Source organism: Biomphalaria glabrata, chromosome 6 (assembly GCF_947242115.1).
Source record: "Biomphalaria glabrata chromosome 6, xgBioGlab47.1, whole genome shotgun sequence".
In the NCBI taxonomy this organism is placed as follows: domain Eukaryota; kingdom Metazoa; phylum Mollusca; class Gastropoda; family Planorbidae; genus Biomphalaria; species Biomphalaria glabrata.
The window spans coordinates 6517114-6537054 of NC_074716.1; the positions used below are offsets into that span (position 1 = coordinate 6517114).

Genomic DNA, 19941 nt, shown 5'->3' on the forward strand with positions numbered 1-19941 from the left:
TTGTGACGTCGCAGTCAGTGTTCAGGCTTCCTGTAATGATTGGTCTCGACTATACACGAGATTTTTTAAACATATTTCGAGACAAATAGATTGCAAAATTATTTTAAAATGATTGTAAATCAAACAATGTGTATCATACGTCGGACAAAGATGTGTATTATACGTGTGACAAAGATGTGTACTATTTTGCATACAGGGGTGTGCACTTTTCAATATTAAATAAGCTACTTTCTGGCAGACAAAACTATGTATATTTTAGAGTAAACAAAATAGTAAATAACAGATTGACCCGTATAATTACTTTATGGACTTACATTTATGCCATTGTTTGTACATCCTTTTTTTTGTCAAGGTTAACAAGTCTTCTCTTTTGGAAGTTTTGTACTGCTAGGTGTTTGAATAGACACAAAACAAATAGAAAAGAAATAAGATAGATTCTAACTTCTAATCTACACTAAAAAAATATGAACGAATCCCTATTAAAATAACGTATACAATACGATGTGGAATAAAACTCACCCTAAATAGGGTTCAAATAGTCCTCTAAGATCCAATGCAATTGCTAAGGCTTTAGGTAACGTAAAGCACATGGATAATTCAGGAACTCAAAAGATACAGCATGACTCTGTAGCTCAAGATGGCGTGAGTCGACCAAACTACAAAAAAAAAAAATTACGTCATATCAAAGTATGACGAATCGACAATTTAAAAAAATACAGCATTAATTATATAAAAAAAGAAACAAATGACGTCATCTCCAAATGAAAAAAATTGGCGCTATTAGATTGTGAACATGTTTACTAGAAAACTAACTGCGACATATAGACGATACAATGTCAAGTAATGTATATATTGTTATTCTCTGCAGATTGTGGCCCAGGTGACATAGACTTATTACCAGCACTGTGTACTAACATAAGTATCTGCCTGACAAACCGATCACTGTGCTGTGACTATTGCTCGCGAGTGGAAAATTATACAGTCACAATGACTACCGTGATAACTTCACCCAAAGGTAGTTAATTAGCCTGCACTTGTATTGAGTGTGACAATTAAACCTTTGTAATATGTTTAATTAAAGTTTTATTTGAATCCCAATAACAAGGTAAACTTTTAATCTTCTTATTGAAAATACGGAATGTCGCACATCTGTGTATGTCATAGTCTTTTAGAGTCGTCAGGTAAATGGTAACTCTACCAGAGCATCCCTGAGCGAGCAGTTGATCCTTACAACTTCCGCAAGTTTTTACTGCGCATGCTCTAATTTCGAGGCTCGACTTCATGTGTTAATGTTATAATGCTCTCTAAAAGAGAAGACAACTGTGGTCGCTGTCAAAGTGTACGGAGTTTACATATTGTGACGTTACAACGAGCTAACGGTGTAAACTGTCCAGAGGCTGCGACGTCGCAGTGATCAGGCTTTCTGTAATGATTGGTCTCGACTATATAAGAGATTTTTAAATATATCCTGACAGTAACAATAAGTAGATAGCACCAACAATAATTTTACCCTTTCATTGTAAATCAAAAAATGTGTATCATACGTGTGATAAAGAATGTTTATAATATGTGTGATAAAAATTAGTATCATATTTGTTATAAAGAATGTGTATTATTCGTGTGATAATGAATGTGTACCATTGGTATGATAAAAATGTATATCATTCGACATCGCTGTTACGTGAGCATCGTAATGTAAATGTGGAATGGTGCGAATGCGTGCTGAAAGGAGGGAGAACCAAAATGGAGGAATAACAGCAATATAGTGCTTCTAGTGTTAACTAAGATTAAATTATTGATAAACTATCATTTTGGCGTTGTTTCAAAACTGTCTTTTTGCTGTCTTGGACGTTGCCACAATGAACCTCACCATTAATATAAGAAACGGACTCTAAATTTATGCTCGTTGGGCATGGTATATATACACTAGCTCGTCAAATCTAAAATTGAAAAAAAATACGTAGTGGAAGCTGTACAGAGTAGAATAGTCGAGACATTGTAATGTATACTCTTTGTTTCTTATAACAGAATGTGTACTGGGAGAGCCAGACTTAAAGCCAGAGCTGTGTACTAGCCCAAGTGTCTGCCAGACACAGCCATTGATGTGCTGTAATTACTGCAACTACAATTCTGGAGCCATTTTTCATCTATACGATACTTGGATTTATCTTTGTTTTTACATTCATTGCATTTTCTTGTTGTCAAAACAAATGTCAGCTTGATAGACGTAGAAGTTCACTGATGTCGATGTTTCTCATATTTTAAAAACAGTACGTTTCACAATTTATTGTACATACCTTTTTTTTTATCTTTATCTTTACACATTAATATTTATCATAATATAGCAATCTCTCAATGCACATCTACCTATTGTTACATGTTGCCCCTAAAATGTTAAGCCTTATGGAGATTTCAATGTGGTTCTACAAACTGTTTTCCATTTGCCCGACGATCAAATTCCATGAATTTACTATCTAATGTGTATGCTGCATCGATTAAATTATTCTATAAGACCATGTGTAAAGTAAAGTACAGTTCAAACCTCGTAATGAAACGAGTCTTAAATAGTTATTTGTTAAATATCTCTATAGTCATGCACATTAAAAAAATATAAAGCACCGTGATTTGTTTTTTTCAAACATTTAAGCTTTTTAGTTATTTGTTACTTCTGTTCAAAAATCACATTGAATTTTCGTTTTTATTTTTTACATGTAGCACTGACATTTAGCAGACGATATGTAGCTCAAAGTTCGTCCCATAAGTGTTGATTTCGCATACATCTTTTCCTAAGCCTTTCTCTTGTGTCGGTGTTTTGAAGCGTACGCATTCCAGAGCTTGCATATTGGTTAACCCGTCTATACTATAGCTTATTATATGTTAATAAGGACTGAACTGGCTCCGGCTCTGGCTTATTTTTGGTCCATTTTTCAATAACGGCCATATTCTGCTCCGGACAAAAATGACAGCAGGATAGTTGGTGGGATATCAGATCTTAAAAACAGTGCACCTATTCATATGTATCAAATGGGCGTGGTTCCATTAGTGTCTGTTACGTAGGACTAATGTATTAACATTTTAAAGTGTTTAGATATATGCATTCGTACCAAGTATCTTTTATTACAAAGACGGAAATGTAATTTTTACTTTATAAATATGCATTACATTCATAGCAAGCATATTATAAAACTTTGTTTGTCCTGAGCTTTGAGTGGGTTAGTTAACGTTAAATTTCTCAATTATGTTATGCTGACCAGACATAGGGAGAGATGAACAACTCCCACCCTTTTATTTGCTTAGCTCATTACATTTTCATAGATAGACAGGTGACCACATTAATATAGTGTCAACATGTTGACAGTAGAGGTCATATCTTGGCTTTCGAGGGAACTGAGTTTGTTTTCTTGGAGAAAAAATTAAATTTCTGGGCTGGACTTCAAGCCAAAAGTCTACACAGGTAACCGGGTAATGAGTATGCTTACTTGGAGATAACAATTAATAAGTAATTTTCCATATTATCGCGTAAACTGCTGGAAACCTCTGACCCTATAGAAAATTTAACTAAAGGAATTATTTTTAAGGAATGATTTTTTCTTCATGATTTGAATAAGAGCTTGACCCTTTACAAAACAATTAGAGAAATTATATATTCATTATAAGACATTTATTAAGCCAGGTTCACATCTAACTTTAGGCCTACCAAACGAAACAAATATACCAGAAAAAAGAAAGAGAGGCAGAGTGGCAGACAGAAAAAGCGATGGAGAGACAACATCAAAGAATGAATGAATGAATTGAATGAAACCCTATCCAAAGCAAAAAAAAGGAATGAAGGAAGACTGTTACCAGATCTTGTGTGGTGCCCAGTGGTTCAACAGACTAAGAGATAGTTGATGGTGAAGGTGAACCAATATAAAAAAAAATATAGAGAAAAAGAATAAGCTATATGCAAAACTGTTAGATACTTCAATTTAAACCTAAAGTAAAATAAAAGACTGAAGCCTTATATTGGCCTGTTCCAGGAAAAGCCTACTCGGATCCAAGCATCAAGATAAATGGACATAATATTAATGCAGAGGCTAAATTCATATATGTTACTCAGCACACTCTCCAGAAACGGAAAGATCGATAATGAAATTGACCTTTGTATCGCCAAGGCCAGAGCATCGTATGGCAGACTTTCTAAAAACGTCTGGAACAGACGAGGTATCACCACAAATACAAAGCAAGGGATCTATCGAGCTGTCATCCTCCCTGCATTGCTCTAGGCCTCAGAAACGTGAACATTGTACAGAAAGCATGCAAAGAAACTGAATCACTTATCTTATCTTATATTAAACAGACGTTACTTAAAAAAAGAAGATGATTATGTCCTACGCGTCATGCATTTAGTCATGCAAATTAACCAAAGACTTAAATTCAGCAAAGTCACTGGTTTTCCTGGCTAGCTCAGGCAACCCATTACATACTCTAACAGCACTAGGGAAGAAGGAGTATTTGTACAAATTTGTCCTAGCATATGGAACGAGTAATGTGCCTTTATCTTTGTGTCTTTCAGAGTATTTTATTAAATTCTGTTTTTGTATTTGAAGATTATGGTTCAGTGTTTTATGTATAATTGCTACTTTACTTTGAGCCTTCTATCCTAAAGGATTTCTAAATTTAGTGATTTTGGTGCTGCTGCAAAGCGGAAGCCAAAGCCAGTGACTCACTTGGGCGCATCCATTGCCTTTCGAGACAAAAGGAGCCATATATATATAAGTGTGAATATTCGTTTGTTATGAATCTCACTGCTCTATTTTGTGTCTGTTCCAGTTTCTTAATGTTATATTGAGTTGAGGGGTCCCAAACTGAGGATGTATATTCTATTATTGGCCTAACCAAGGTTAAATAACATTTTAGTTTTATGTTCTTATTTGATTTATAGAAATTTCTTTTAATAAATCCTAATGCTTTGTTTGATTTTTGATAGTTTCATCAATACGTGGATTCCATGACACTTTTTCATTTATTATAACACCTAGGTATTTTGCGTTTTTAGTCTGTGTTACTGGTTTGCCATGAATAAGATAAGTGGAATTAATTTGTTTTAGCTTTTTTGTTATTCTTAACAACTGACATTTTTCTGGGTGGAAAGATTTGTTCCAATTTGATTCCCATTTCTGTAAGTCATCTAATTGTCTTTGTAAAATATATGTGTCTTGTGTCTTCCACATGACATGTCTAAGAAAAATACTGAATGTCAAATGGCAAGACAAAATACCAGATATTAAGTCCTTCAAAGAGCTGGTCTGCAAATCATCCACACAATCCTGATGCAGTCCCAGCTGCGATAGGCAGGGTACGTCTTCAGAATGTGACTCAAGTAACAATCTCTTGTATGGCCAACTAAGCGAAAGAAAACCATCGCAAGGTGGTCAAAGAAAGCGCTTCAGGTACACCCTCAAAGCTTCTCTGAAGGCGTTCAGCATAGACCCAGGCACCTGGGAGACAGAGGCACATGACAGAGCATCGTGGTGTCGCGCTGTGAAAACTGACGCACAGGTTGCTGAGGAAAAGAGAACAACGCTGGAAAATAAAAAAAAACGCCAGAGAAGAAAAGCAAGGCCAACGACACTAGCTCCAGCTGGAATAACCTGTCCAGTGTGCTGCCGAACATTCCGGGCTGACATATGTCTCACCAGCCACATAAGGAGGCATAAAAACCTAGTGCAAAACCATCAGCCCCCTGGATGGCAAAGTGGTCATCATCGAACCACGATGGACGAACTATATAAATATATATAAAGTAAAATATATATATATATATATAAAATCCAGATCTGACCATTTTAAAAAATATAGACAATTTAACCAATGACTTAAATAATGTTAGAGAAATAAAGGAGAATGATTCCTGCGAAATAAAAAAGAAAGAGTATACAAAGAGCATTTGTTTCAAACAAACCACGAGACACCCCCTAACTTGGTGTAAAGGGTCGTCAGCTTAACTTTCTAGAGGGATAGCTTCAAATACACCGCTAATTTACTGAACGGACACATTTTATTTACTATTTCCTTGATCTAGTTTTAGTGTTTTCAGCATTAATAAATTCAGATACTCAGATTTTCCTTTGCACTCCACTGCGGGCGCCCATATACCTAGCTTATAAATAAGAGAATAAAGTTATAATTTACGCTTCTGCTGGATTGCAGCTATGCCTGAACATTGGACAGGCTTTGAAAGTCATTCCTTAAGCAGGTTATAGACGAAAACAAAATACGAAACTAAATACAATATACCAGATTTGGATAGATCTAAAACTAGAATCTGAACATTTTTATTTGTATTGTGAAGTTTTTGTCGGGGTTAGAGACATTGACTTATAATGTATAAGTCTATGGTTAGAGATCTATTTAATTTTATTTCGAATCTATCTAGAAGTATTGAAACAATGTATTGATTTATTTATACAATTACTTGTAGAAATCTAGATCTAAATGTGTATCTTGATGTAGGTATAATTGATACGCTAGCTACAGACCATACCTCTGTAGAATATTAGATATACAAAGTATGACAAATATTTTAATTATACATTTACATAGGTTTTAGTTTATAGACAGATTAGATTTAAAGATAATATTCCAGTCTAGATATTTCTTAGAAAGTCATAAATATAAAGACTATAGTCTATAGTTTAAATGTCGACTACAAATGTTAGTGTTTAGTTGTTATTTAAAAGATCTACAAAATTCATATCCATGGTGAGACTATTGTATGATAGCATGAAGGCTCGTGTCCAGGAAAGTGTAGAACCATCAGAGCCTTCCGAAGTATCAAACGGGGTAAAGCAAGGCTGTGTTCTAGCACCTACACTGTTCAGTATCATGTTCTCTGCTACGCTAACAGATGCTTTCACAAATAGAGAAAACAACGAGATAAATATAGCATACAGATTTGATAGTGGCCTATTCAACCCGTTGCGGCTCAAAGCTAAATCAAAAATAAAATGAGCAGTAATTATAGACTTGATATTTGCGGACGAATGTGTTCTAAATGTGTTCTGCTCTGAAAATGATCTACAGTGACTTCTCAAGAGCATGCCCAGACCTTGACCTTACCATTAACAGAAAAATGACTAGTGTCCGCAGGTGGTCGATTAAGATTTTCTTTTCGCCGTTTGCTTCTGTCGTCCGAAGCGGATTTTCTTTTGGTCTCAAATGTGTACCCTTCGGCTTTTTTGAGTGATCTCCATCTGTCTTGTTCTGAGGCCGAATCCAACTAAATGCGCTCTTCTATGTTAGCTAGAGCAAGTTAGCACCTAAGTCTTGTAGGCGTTTTCCATGGGCGCCTTTGTTACGTCGGCCACCTTTTAGCTCACCAAAAACGATTGCCTTTGCCCTGCGTAACTGTCGGACCATAAGAAGTCCTTTTATACTCACCATACTGGCGTTCGCAAGGACATCGCTGTTTAAAGACCTTATGTCCATGTTGGAACGCAAGCATTTTTGGTGAAAGCGCTCAAGTAGTCTTAGTTGCTTTTTGTATAGTGTCCATGCCTCAGATCCATTTAAGGGTTGACAGAAGCACCGCCTGATAGACATTGATCTTTTTAGGCAGGAAGAGCTATTTATTCCGCCAAACTGTCGCCTGAAGGTTTCTGGTCCTGGCCAGACGGTTATCAAGTGAAGCGTCATTTGATACTATTCTACCCAGATGTGTGAATTGGTCTACCACTTCAAGGAGATGTCTGTTTACGGCGATCCTTGTGAATGAGTAGGTTTAATTGGTTGACTTCTGTAACAGAAGAGCATTGCATAATATTGAATGATTATGAAACTCTACCACGCTATAAACAAAAATATGTAAACAGGCTCTAAAAAGAACATTTGCTCCGTACCAAGCTAGTTCCAAAACAAATACGTAATCAAAATCAATCCCATAACGCTCATAGCGACATTAACAAAAAAAGGAATTTCGTCTGGAGTGAACGAGGCTTCAACTTCAACTTGTCGCAGCCTTTGAATTTCTGAAACAAAGACCTGTTTGAGATCATGAGTTTTATAAAAATGAAACTATATCGACTACATGATCCTGTTCTAAATGTTATCTTTATTTTGAATATTTGACCATTACAGTATGTCTCCCGGTTTGTGTGGCTGTACGCGAGTGAAGTTTTTTTTTAATCCACCTTATTAAGAATTAATTGCAATCAACGATGAAAAATTTGGAACAAACTAGTTTCGAAATTGATTAGTAAAAAATATAGAAATAAATAAATAGTTTTGCAAGCGAAAATACACGTACAATGCATTTGTATTACTTGTAGTTTGAAAAAATGCACATCTATCAGCTGTTTCAAATATTACTTGAAAAAAAAGGGAGGCATCTTAAGGATCTGCCTCCCTGGGCATCACATATCCTAGTTACGCCACTGGAGTCGCCCTCAAAGATTCCGAAATTAAAATCCCAGTCTTCACCAGGATTTGAACCCAAACTCCCTGTTAAGAAGCCAAGCGCTTTACCACTTAGCCTTTGTGTTTTTACATTTTATTTAGTTGTAATTACCTTTATAGACACGTAAGCCTTACAGGTATCGTTAAAAATAATTAAATGACATGTTTTATTAATTGTATGTCTCATTTTGTTCGTGTCAGCTTAAATTGAAAAAAAAACAAGATTACAAAGACAGTTTGTGTGAAAACACAAACTCAAAATCGGCCCCCGAAGTGGTCCACCCAGACAGGCTTCAATATTTTCAGAAAGAACATCCAAATGGAATTATATCAAAGACAAATGAGAGATAAGAATGGAGAAAGAAGGTTGACAGATCTTGTGTAGTGCCCCAACGGTCTAGAAGATCAAAGGATAGGTGCAAGTAAATGCAAAGTTAGATGTGAACCTGGCCTAACTGGTTCCCCTTTCAGACCTTGCGGTCTATAGGGCAGATGATGTAAAGTTCATCTGTTTTTTAGCGTATGGTTAACGAGGGTGTCATGTAGCCCGCACAACTACCAAACGCCTTTACTTTTCCCCAACTAATGTCAGGTACCCATTAGAGCTGGGTGGACAGAGGCGCCCAAAGATTCCAAATGTTAAAATCCCAGTCTTCACCAGGATTCGAACCCGGAAGCCAAGCGCGTTACTGCTCAGCTACCGCGCCTCTCCTGGCCTAACTAAAGTCTTGTAATTGTTTTAAAAAGGCTCAATCTCTTATTCGATTGCTTAAAAAGACAGAATACATCAGACATTTCGCACAAAATTAATACCGTCTTTTCCGCTTTTGGGGACCGCTAAAAATGAGGGAATCTAAAGAAAAGTTAAGCGCCAAGTATTTGAGTGTCTAATAAATTATTTCGACAATGTAACGTCTTATATACTCGTAATGCAGTGTAAAATAATGCAATAGAAGCGTGGGTTCGTCTTTGTGTAGATAATTATTCATTTTCAGGTGCTTAGAGTGAAGCTTGGACTGTGAGTTTAAGAAACATAAAGAATGAAGAATAATGATAATATCCAGCCATATGCGGCTGGTCATACAAATAGTTATAAATTATATCCAAGTATGAACACAATCTTCAAAATAGGTTAAGTCTCAAAATACAATATCTCACGTACGATCGCTCTCAACTAAGCTCTCGTAGTAACTGGCATATCATCTTTTATTTCCTCTCTCTAAACTCAAAGGTGTCTTGTTCGTGTTCTGGACACGGATTTTAGTGACCACCTGTCACGGCCAAAATAGAGGGTGTGGCAGAGAACACTATGTAAAATTTAAAAAACTTTAAAATTAAATATATTTCTTTCATAATATATTTCTTTAAATTTTTTTTGTCATCACATAGCGTATATTGAATAATCCTAATATTTGTATTTGAACAGATAGTAAATATATTCAATATTAACAGATTTGAATAAAGAGAACTTTCTGGAGAATGTCTAATGTTGTTGTAATTTTCTCTGCCATCATTAGTCATATCACTGGTATTGAAGGTCAGTGCGATTTATAAATAAAAACATTTGTCTAATAACTTCTTAGAAACTAGTATGTTGCTTATTATATAAACAAAATTTAACCCCATTATGCACACTCATGACTATATCTTTAAACTAGTCGCCCGCAGCGTGGCAAACGCCGCTATTAGACGGAAGTATTCATGTAGGCAGAGTATTGTCGAGCAGAGGGTATGACTGCTTCCGTCTGTAAGAACAACGGGCAAGGCGTCGCCATAGTTACCCCAATGTTTGCAAACAAAGGTTGCGAAGATCGAGAGCAATAGTTTCGTCGAACACATTTATCCAGAAGTATGCGAAAGATAGAAATAAAGAGTTACCTGATGCAGGAATTTTGACTACATTAAAAGACATATTGACTCCACGAACTATATGTTAAGGCGGTGGCCATGGTTAGGAAACGAAGGGCAATACGAAGAAACAAAAAAAAAAATTGCTACAGAAAAAATACATGCAACTATTTTAATGACAACCGATCTTAACGTATTTAAAAAAAACACACATAAATGTGTAAAAACCCCTGTGACTCAAGTAACAACCTCTGTCAACCCTTCAACAGCGTTTGATTTTAGTGGTAAATGCTATTAAATTGTGACTCAAGTAACAAAGCCTGTCAACCTCTCAACAGCTTTTGATTTTAGTGGTCATCGCTATTCAATTGTGATTCAAGTAACAACCTCTGTCAACCCTTTAACAGCGTTTGATTTTAGTGGTAAATGCTATTAAATTGTGACTCAAGTAACAACGCCTGTCAACCCCTCAACAGATTTTGATTTTAGTGGTCATTGCTATTAAATTGACTCAAGTAACAACCCCTGTCAACCCCTGAACAGCCTTTGATTTTAGTGGTCATCGCTATTAAATTGACTCAAGTAACACCCCCTGTCAACCCCTCAACAGCCTTTGATTTTAGTGACCTTCGCTATTAAATTGACTCAATTAACACCCCATGTCAACCCCTGAACAGACTTTGATTTTAATGGTCATCGCTACTAAATTGACTCAAGTAACACCCCCTGTCAACCCCTCAACAGCCTTTGATTTTAGTGGTCATCGCTATTAAATTGACTTAAGTAACACCCCCTGTCAACCCCTGAACAGCCTTTGATTTTAGTGGTCATCGCTATTAAGTTGACTCAAGTAACACCCCCTGTCAACCCCTCAACAGCCTTTGATTTTATTGGTCATCGCTATTAAATTGACTCAAGTAACAACCCTTGTCAACCCCTGAACAGCCTTTGATTTTAGTGGTCATCGCTATTAAATTGACTTAAGTAACACCCCCTGTCAACCCCTCAACAGCCGTTGATTTTAGTGACCTTCGCTATTAAATTGACTCAAGTAACACCCCCCTGTCAACCCCTGAACAGACTTTGATTTTAGTGGTCATCGCTATTAAATTGACTCAAGTAACACCCCCTGTCAACCCCTGAACAGCCTTTGATTTTAGTGGTCATCGCTATTAAATTGACTCAAGTAACACCCCCTGTCAACCCCTGAACAGCCTTTGATTTTAGTGGTCATCGCTATTAAATTGACTCAAGTAACACCCCTTGTCAACCCCTCAACAGCTTTTGATTTTAGTGGTCATCGTTATTAAATTGACTCAAGTAACAACCCCTGTCAACCCCTCTCCCTAACCAGGGAGAAATATGTGACTGATTTTTGGCTATAATTAAGCAATTTTGTTTACTGTAGGTGTGATTATAATGTAAAATTATCACTTGCGCCAGCGCAGCTAAGAGAGGTTTTGAGTTTAAAATCCCCCTTTCAGGGTGTTATAAGAATAAAATACCCTCTTCTATAAAACAACAACAAAAAAAAAAACAATAATGCAAACGACAGTCACCAAATTTCATAAGCGTAGCCAAGGGGATTTTAAGTTTATATATCTATACAATGTCAAATCTGTTTCCCTTGTTCTAAATCAAACGAAATAATTAATTACCAATAATTCATTGACTAATTAGTTACCTTTTTTTATTGATTCATGTCTAGCCTATTAAAATAAATATTTGTACAAAGTTTTAATTTGATTCGAGAATGGGTGTAGTAGATATAGCGTAACTTTTTATTAGAGAGACAGACAGAGTGAATATAAGCTTTGTAAAACATTTTACATGGAACAAAAATAGTAATTTGCTGTTTAGGTTTCAATTTATCGATTGATTGATTTGCAAATTTGTATTGTATCTACTCTGATTTATTTTTGTTCATGAAAATAGAGGTCATTTTTTTCTACAGTTATGTTCCAATATGAGGCGAGTGACGACACTGGTGATCAAATGCCTGACCAGTTCAATGTGACTTTTAGCACAGAAACGAAATTTCTAACCAAATTCAATCTCAGGCGTTCGCAGAGTTTTGACGTTGACATTCCTCTCTATACTCTCGACATCGATAGGGAAGGATTTTTTCAAAGTCGGAAAGTGAAAACTAGACCCAGAAAGGTAACAACGGAACTAATTATTTAGTTTGTCTAGAGTCAGGCCACATCGTGCAATAAACAAATAACCGATTATAGAAATTAGACTTGTACATTCTGACTTCTCAATGTAGGAAATGTATTAAAAATTGTTTCGTACTATGAACAGAGTACGGAAATATTGATAAACCTTTTTGAAAGCATGTAATCATTTTTAAGCATATTTTAGACTTTTCTGTAAGTCCTAATTTTTCAGTTTGAAAATTCTTAATGGTTGAGAAAAAAAACTTGACACGTTTCTCGAAAACTGTTCTAACAATTCTCCTAGAAATTTTGACTGTTGATGTTTATCTTTGAGAAAATAATTACTAGCTAAAATGTCACACCTAGAAAACTTTTAGTTTGACATTTATACTTTTTACAAATATAATTTTCTTAAATTAAATTAGATCTTGATCATCCGTATTTTGAACATTTTTAATCAATTTTTACACACTCAAGAGCATTTTGCGCACCATATTGTAAGTCTGAATCTATTGAACTATATTTAGAATCTAATATACTTTTGATTGGACTTATACCTTCGCTTAACCAGGAGTTATATTCAGGGCAATGGAGGGAATGAGGACTGGATAACCATGTTCTTTATTTTTAAATCACTCATATTAAAAGTAAGTAGATTCATGGAGAATGAAATGTGTCTTTAAAGTTAACAACTATTTTATGTTACTTGTAAATTAATGTATTTTAATAAGCATGCTTACCAGTCTATTTGTTGACCTTTAGAAAGAGTCTGTCTTTGTGAGAATTTTTTTATTTATTTTTGTTAAAACATTTTCTGCTTGTGCCTAAAGAAGAGAAACTGAAATTTAATGACGTAATAATGAAACAAGGAGTCTTTGGGAGGAGAAAAGGTTTATACAAGAGGCGATGGATACCAGACAGAGCATACAAACTGATCAACGATGTAAACGTGCTAAATTTAGAAATGAGGGAAATTCAGAACACGAGAAAGAGACGAGACCAACACGCAAGCAAGTCTAAAAGAAAAGTTGCCTGTGAAATGGACAAGACTTGAACACAAGTGCCAAGAAACAAAATGCAGTTGCTTACCAGAAAGACATGAAAATTCCCCATCGCATTGTTTGTAGCCTTACCAGAACATCCACCAAATACAAACATTATAAACCTGTATTAATGAAAGACTGACGGGACGCAAATAAGTAGTAGAGTTAATATGATCCTCATCAAACCCACTGCGTTTTATTTTCCCAAATTAAACGTGTTTTCCTGCACAATGACTCTGAGATCCGTCGCTAAAACTAAAACTAAAACTAACAAAGACCAGAAGCCCCTAAAGACTGGTAAAAAATAGTGCTCATAAAAATTAAAATAAAGAGCCACGTGGCAAACTGCAAGACTTTGAGAGGCATAAACTTTTTCTCACTTCCGTAGCAAATTTTTACTCTGTTTTGATGTGATAGTTACTATTGCCTTAAATTTAAAGTTCAGAGAAAAGCAAGCAGGATTGCTGATCATGCATTTACTCTCCATCACATCACAGAGCAGTGTCTAGAATATCCACGAAATTTGATGATCAATTTGGTGGATTAAAAAAACAACTTTCAAGAATCATTTTGAAAATAGCGTGTAAATATTACATCCTGCAATACGTTTTTCCCCATACTTTGAGATATCTGCACAGCGAATTCAGCTGCCTTGTCAAAACAAATGATGGAACAACGGAGTTCTTTAACATTTAGACATGGTGTGATGCCAGGTTTTATCACCTCATCTTTCCTTATCTTGATAGCCATTTAAATAATAATATAATAATAAAGCTTGTCTTTAAGTCCGAAGATTAATGAGGAATGCAGTATTTCCCGTGGCTACGCAGCCCCAGCTTTGACCTACGTATTTTGCCACATCCAAGAAATACATAACCATTGTCCACCGGTAGTCGATTAAGATTTATTAAATTTTATTTTCACCGTCTGAGTCTCTCCTCGGCAGCAGATTTTCTTTTGGTCTCAAATGTGTATCCCGCGACCTTTGTGAGTAAAACCCAGCTGTCTCTTTCTGAGGCCGCATGCAACTAGTTGCTCTCTTCTATTTCAGCTAAAGCAAGATGGCGTCTAAGCTGGTTTTTGAAGCGTTTTCGTGAGGCGCCTATGTTACGTCGACCTCTGGCATACGTTTGTCTCCCTATAGGATACGTACCCTGCCAAGCATAGCTGCCGGACCATAAGAAGTCCCTCTATACTGTAATAACGTAAGTGAGGCAACTCAACGAGGACATAGACGTTTATTTACATAGAGACATGACAAACACAAAAGGCATCTGCCTTGAGCATAGCGTCTCCATATTGGCTCTCTCTTGGGCGGAAATCGTTAGTCTCTTATGTCAACATCCGACTTCTCTGGTCACTGATAGTTTTCACCTTCTTTCTGCACTAATTTGGATGGCGGGGCGCATGGCAAAGTCATAACAATACTGTCCATCCGAAAGGACATCGCTGTTTCTAGTGCGATCTTGCCACCGTATTTCTATGATGGAACGCAAGCATCTTTTGTGAAAGCGCACAAGTAGTCTTAGTTGCTTCCTGTTGTTTTAAATCATAACTTTGTCTTCGGTATCTCATGGGGCAAGCTAAACAAACTAACGTACCTGGACATGAAAATAATAAAGCAACACACGTCATTACATGTACATATATACAAGGAAAGGAATGAGGAGGATGAGCGATAAATCGCTTGACTTCTATACTGGTGGTCCAGGGTTCAAATCCTGGTGATGACTGGGATTTTTAATTTCGAGATCAGCCTCTGAGTCTACATTGCTCTAATCGGTACCTTACAATAGTCGTGGAAAAGTAAAGACTGTTGGTCCTTGTGCTGACTACATAAAACCCTCGTAAACCGAGAAACAGAAGACCATTGCACCATCTGCCCTCTAGATCGCAAGGTCTGAAAGGGGAACTTTATATACAGGGCATGACGGAGTGACTCGATAGACATGCGCCCAGAATCGGCCATTAGATAAAGTTCCATAAAACCAAAGTTATGCGTATCGGATACATACTCCTATCAAGATTGGCCATACAGAGCTAAAATATGTTTAAAAAAAAAACAAATTTTTTTAGGAAGCCTTATCAAGACATGGCATGTCAAATAGGCAAAGCAGGCATCGTCTTTAAATGTGATTGAAGACCTACATCAATCCCGTCAACGCAATTATATCTACAACAGCCGCCTACACTTGAGCGGCTAAGGTCGCTGTGCAACAATGGCCAAGTAGAATTCTAGGAGTAAATTGCTGGGTTCATGTCACCAATAGAGAAATCCTTTCCCACACGGGCACCTGCCCTATAAGTAAATTGGTTAAGGAAAATAGAATAAGATGTATAGATTATATCCTTATCCAAGAAGAAACATGTTTAACAAGCAAGTTGTTGCATAAAAGTCGAAATATGGAAAGCGAATACAAGGCCGTCCAACAAACGAGGCGTCTAAACTTCTGAGTAGACCTACAACTGGAGGACACTAGCTACGAAATGAGTGTGGAAATCGCCTATGAAAAATCTGATCTATCTCTAGGAAGAACTTAGACTCTATGCGCTAAACGGCGAAAAGTGATATACATTTCTATTTATTTTACTATTAAAGAAAACTTTTCTATGTATGATATGTAATTAGTGCGTCCTATCTTTAGATAAGCTCAACTTATTTATTACTACTCAATTAAATCTCTTGTCATTACAAGGATATAGGCTACTACCATGATACTAACCACAAGGCCGTGTTTTGTATTAAAAGGTCATCCGAGACATTGTCGAACAGAAACTTTAAATTTCACTTAGTAAGTTGTCCAGATTATTACAATTACTATCATTCTTATTATTATTATCTTTGAAACGAATGAGAATTTATTCTCTAGCGCTACAAGCGTCGAGTTTTGTTGCAGAGAAAAAAAATTCATCGTAGTCTTTTTAACAATTATTACTTTTTTTTTTTTTTTTTACAGTTTTCTAAAAACATTGATGAGAACTATTTTATATAAAGTATTAGGAGCCATTTAAAACGCTATATTTAATTATTTTCTTCCTAATGCCAAACATGGGTTAATAAAGACCTCGAGATACACTTGATATGGTAACACCATTATTGACATTAATAATCTTAGAGACAGGGCAGAAGACTAGCAAACCAATTTTCTATTTCTTGAATTTAAAGCCTGTTGTTTTTTTTTTTTCTATCTACCTTGTGTTATACTCCACCTGGCTACATTGACAGGGACGCAGAGTTAGAGTACCATAAGCTGAATGATATCTGCTAAACGCCCAAAGACGACACGAAACTTTCTCCCAGATAACCCTACCCCTCCCTCCAAGGTGTTCACAATAGAAATGAATTAGAAAGCACTAAATATGAATGAGTCTGTATATTAATTTTATAAGTAACAATTTGCTATTGATATTTATTTGTTGCATTATTCAAGGCTTTAAAACTCTTATTGTTTCAGAAAGCTGTATTCCAAATGGACAACTCCGAATACCTGTTTGACTCTGATAACAAGACGCCTCAAAAGCCTTGGAGAAATCTGTCCCTCGAGACGTTCTCTAGTACTGTAAGGACTGAATCTACTACACCTCGCTCTAGGACAACATTTGACCTCTATGTTTATAAGTTAGAATTGCTTAGAAGGACAAGTTTTGATCTGTTTGACACACAAATACCACGTACGTCACGTGACTTCACATGTTTCGATGTTTGTTTGAAATTAAAACAATCGCTATTTATTTAAACAAGATCAGCTCAAGTGCAATATTGTCCTTGCTGTCAAAACGCATTGTTTCCCAAACTGTAAGCCTAGTGTCTCGCGAGTCCTTGATAGGTTTTCCACGAACTACTGGACTAATTAACCTCTAAGCCATCACTTGAATTAATATCTCTAAAAAAATAAGTATTCCGCTAAATACTCAAAATGGGAGAAAGTTTGGGAAACACTGTCATAGAGACTAGCAGCTGGCAGCTCTAATGAAGGCGAAGGGACAAACACACCGGAGGCCTCAAGAAAAGCTCAAAAGACAGGCGCTGAAGACGACTAATTATTAACAGATCCCCGTCTGACAAAGGCATCATTATGACAAATTATGCAGGCTTGCTAAAATGTCTGTACACATCATTCAATTTTTAGGTTCGAAGACATTGCATTTTTAGCGGCCCCCGTAAGGGGAAAAAGCCGCTATTAGGTTTGTGCAAAATGTCCGTCTGTCCGTCTGTCCGTCTGTCCGTCTGTCACACTCAGATCTCGAAAACTAGAAGAGATATGAAAAATATTATTTCATCATTAAATCCGGCTTGAAAAGTTTAGGTGCAACGGCTACTTTTGGTTTTCTAAAAGCAAACCGTTTAATTTATAAAATTAATTATGCAAGCGATTTTTTCATAAAAATACACCAATTCTAAAACAATTACGTAAATGTAAGGGAGGCAATGTTACAATATGCTAACAAAGATGGACAATTTTTGTGTATTTTCAGTATCACTAAGTCAAATATATTTTTAAAATGTACAGGAAATGTTTACAACAAATACAAATAATAGTTAAAGACGTTTTTTCTGGTCAACTAGCTGCTAAAATTAAAAGAAAACATTTCTGTTTGTTTATAAAGGCTAATAATGCACTTTGTATGTAAATATCACGCACATTTTTTTAAATGGACTTTTTATGCACCGATTTTCGTGCAGTAGCGTAACGTCGCAACATGATCAGGTGCTAAACCAATTCCTTAAACTTTTTTTTAAAAATCCGATTTTATTTATTTTTTGTTTAGTGCCCCCATCCGAATAAAAGAAGCTTATTTTTGTGCGTTTTGTCTGTTGGTCGGTCTGTCCGTCACGATTAGATTTAAAAAACTAGAACTCTAAAAGCTATTGAAAATCTGATTTACCCTTTAATGTTCCTCCCATAACATCTCAATAGTTTTAAGTATCTAAAATTTATTGTTCCGGATTTTTTTGTGCAAAACTAATCAACGCCAACAAATGTTTGTTTGCTCTTCTAACTTATATTACATTCAATTTCCATGCTTAAACGTTGCAAAAACACATTATCAATAATATGTTGTTCCGTTTTTTATGTAAATAGCATATTAATGCTAAATCATAATCTCTATACTGACTTATATTTCATTAAGTGTAAAAATGTTCCGGATATTGTTTTATAAAACATGAATTATGCCTAATGATTGTTTGAAATCGCATAAGGCTTTTAAAAAAAGTAATTTACTAGAATTGATTACTGAAAATTACTTTTTAGACATTTAATTTTCTTGTAAAACATAACATAGAAGTTTTGTAATCGATAAAGAAAGTTCCGGATTTTGTTTCTTACAAATCGTCGCCAGAAATTTCCGAATTTATTTAAAAATCTACTAACGCCAAATCATTGTTTGAACTCCCTCTTCTAATTAATAAACAAATAATCTTCTCATTTACGAAATAATGTTTTTACGGATTTTTATGAAAAATATTTTAACTCACTACTCTCTTACAGTACATTTAACTTTTTACCTAAAACATTAAAAAATCTAATTATCGTTAATATTATGTTCCGATTTTTAAGGAAAACAGAATCCAAACACCAAAGTAAGGTATGAAAATCTCTCCACGTGGCTGTAGTACATCTAATTTTTATACGAGACCATCCAAAAAATTTAATTAACGGTATTACATTTATCTGAAATTCTCTTTTTCTTTTACTATTTATACAAACATCCGGAACAATCTATTATATAAACTTTTCAATTGTGTTCATACCTAAAAATTATTGCGATGTTTTGAAACGTAAAATAAAGGTTAATCAATTTTTAATAACTTTTAGTTGTTTTTTTTATATCAAGATAACGGACAGACCGACTGACAGACAAAACGCAAAAACAATGTGGCTTTGATCCTTTTTAAATAATATCTATTAGAACTCAGTGCACCAATGTCTATGAACCCTCGTTAAATATCTCGTGTATATTAAGACATTTTTTTTTATGGTACCGGTACTAGCCTATTGTGAGGTAATGGAATTTTTTTTTTCTTTGACGTCATATGAATGGACTCTTTAAATGTAATGTTAAAAGAACGCACTCGGTGCACCAATGTCTATTAACCCTCAAAAAAATTGCTTGTATTAATGAAAACATATTTTAGTCTAACTAAGCCGTGTGACGTAGTGTTTTTTTTTCCTTTGACGTCACATGGAATGAATTCTTTAAATGAAATGCTAAAAGAACGCACTCGGTGCACCAATGTCTATGAACACTCGAGAAATGGCTCGTGTTGATAAAGGTGATTTTTAGTCTAGCTAGGCCTTGTGACGTAGTGTTTTTTTTTTCCTTCGATGTCATATGGAATGAATTCTTTAAATGAAATGCTAAAAGAACGCACTCGGTGCACCAATGTCTATGAACACTCGATAAAAGGCTCGTAATGATGAAGGCGATTTTTATTCTAGCTAGGCCGTGTG

At 35.5% G+C, this 19941-nt stretch overlaps 2 protein-coding genes across 5 annotated transcripts in view; both read left to right on the top strand.

Annotated features, from left to right (window-relative positions):
- The window catches only part of LOC106053467 (uncharacterized), a 61748-nt gene extending 59130 nt beyond the window's left edge, over window positions 1-2618 (top strand). The window contains exons 21-22 of one of the 2 annotated variants that reach the window (XM_056033810.1): window positions 869-1015; window positions 2029-2618. In XM_056033810.1, the coding sequence (XP_055889785.1) occupies window positions 869-1015; window positions 2029-2222 (341 nt within the window). In that variant the 3' untranslated portion in view covers window positions 2223-2618. The remainder of the gene's footprint in view (window positions 1-868; window positions 1016-2028) is intronic. The other variant, XM_056033811.1, reaches the window with a different exon arrangement.
- A 3652-nt stretch (window positions 2619-6270) lies between these two features.
- LOC106073845 (A disintegrin and metalloproteinase with thrombospondin motifs 7-like) overlaps window positions 6271-19941 on the top strand; it is a 50864-nt gene continuing 37193 nt past the window's right edge. The window contains exons 1-5 of one of the 3 annotated variants that reach the window (XM_056033817.1): window positions 6271-6380; window positions 9889-9973; window positions 12239-12444; window positions 16183-16278; window positions 16942-17158. In XM_056033817.1, coding sequence (XP_055889792.1) covers window positions 9916-9973; window positions 12239-12444; window positions 16183-16278; window positions 16942-17158 — 577 coding nt within the window. In that variant the 5' untranslated portion in view covers window positions 6271-6380; window positions 9889-9915. Of the gene's footprint in view, window positions 6492-9862; window positions 9974-12238; window positions 12445-16182; window positions 16279-16941; window positions 17159-19941 lie in introns of all 3 variants that reach the window. The other 2 variants (XM_056033816.1, XM_056033819.1) reach the window with 2 other exon arrangements.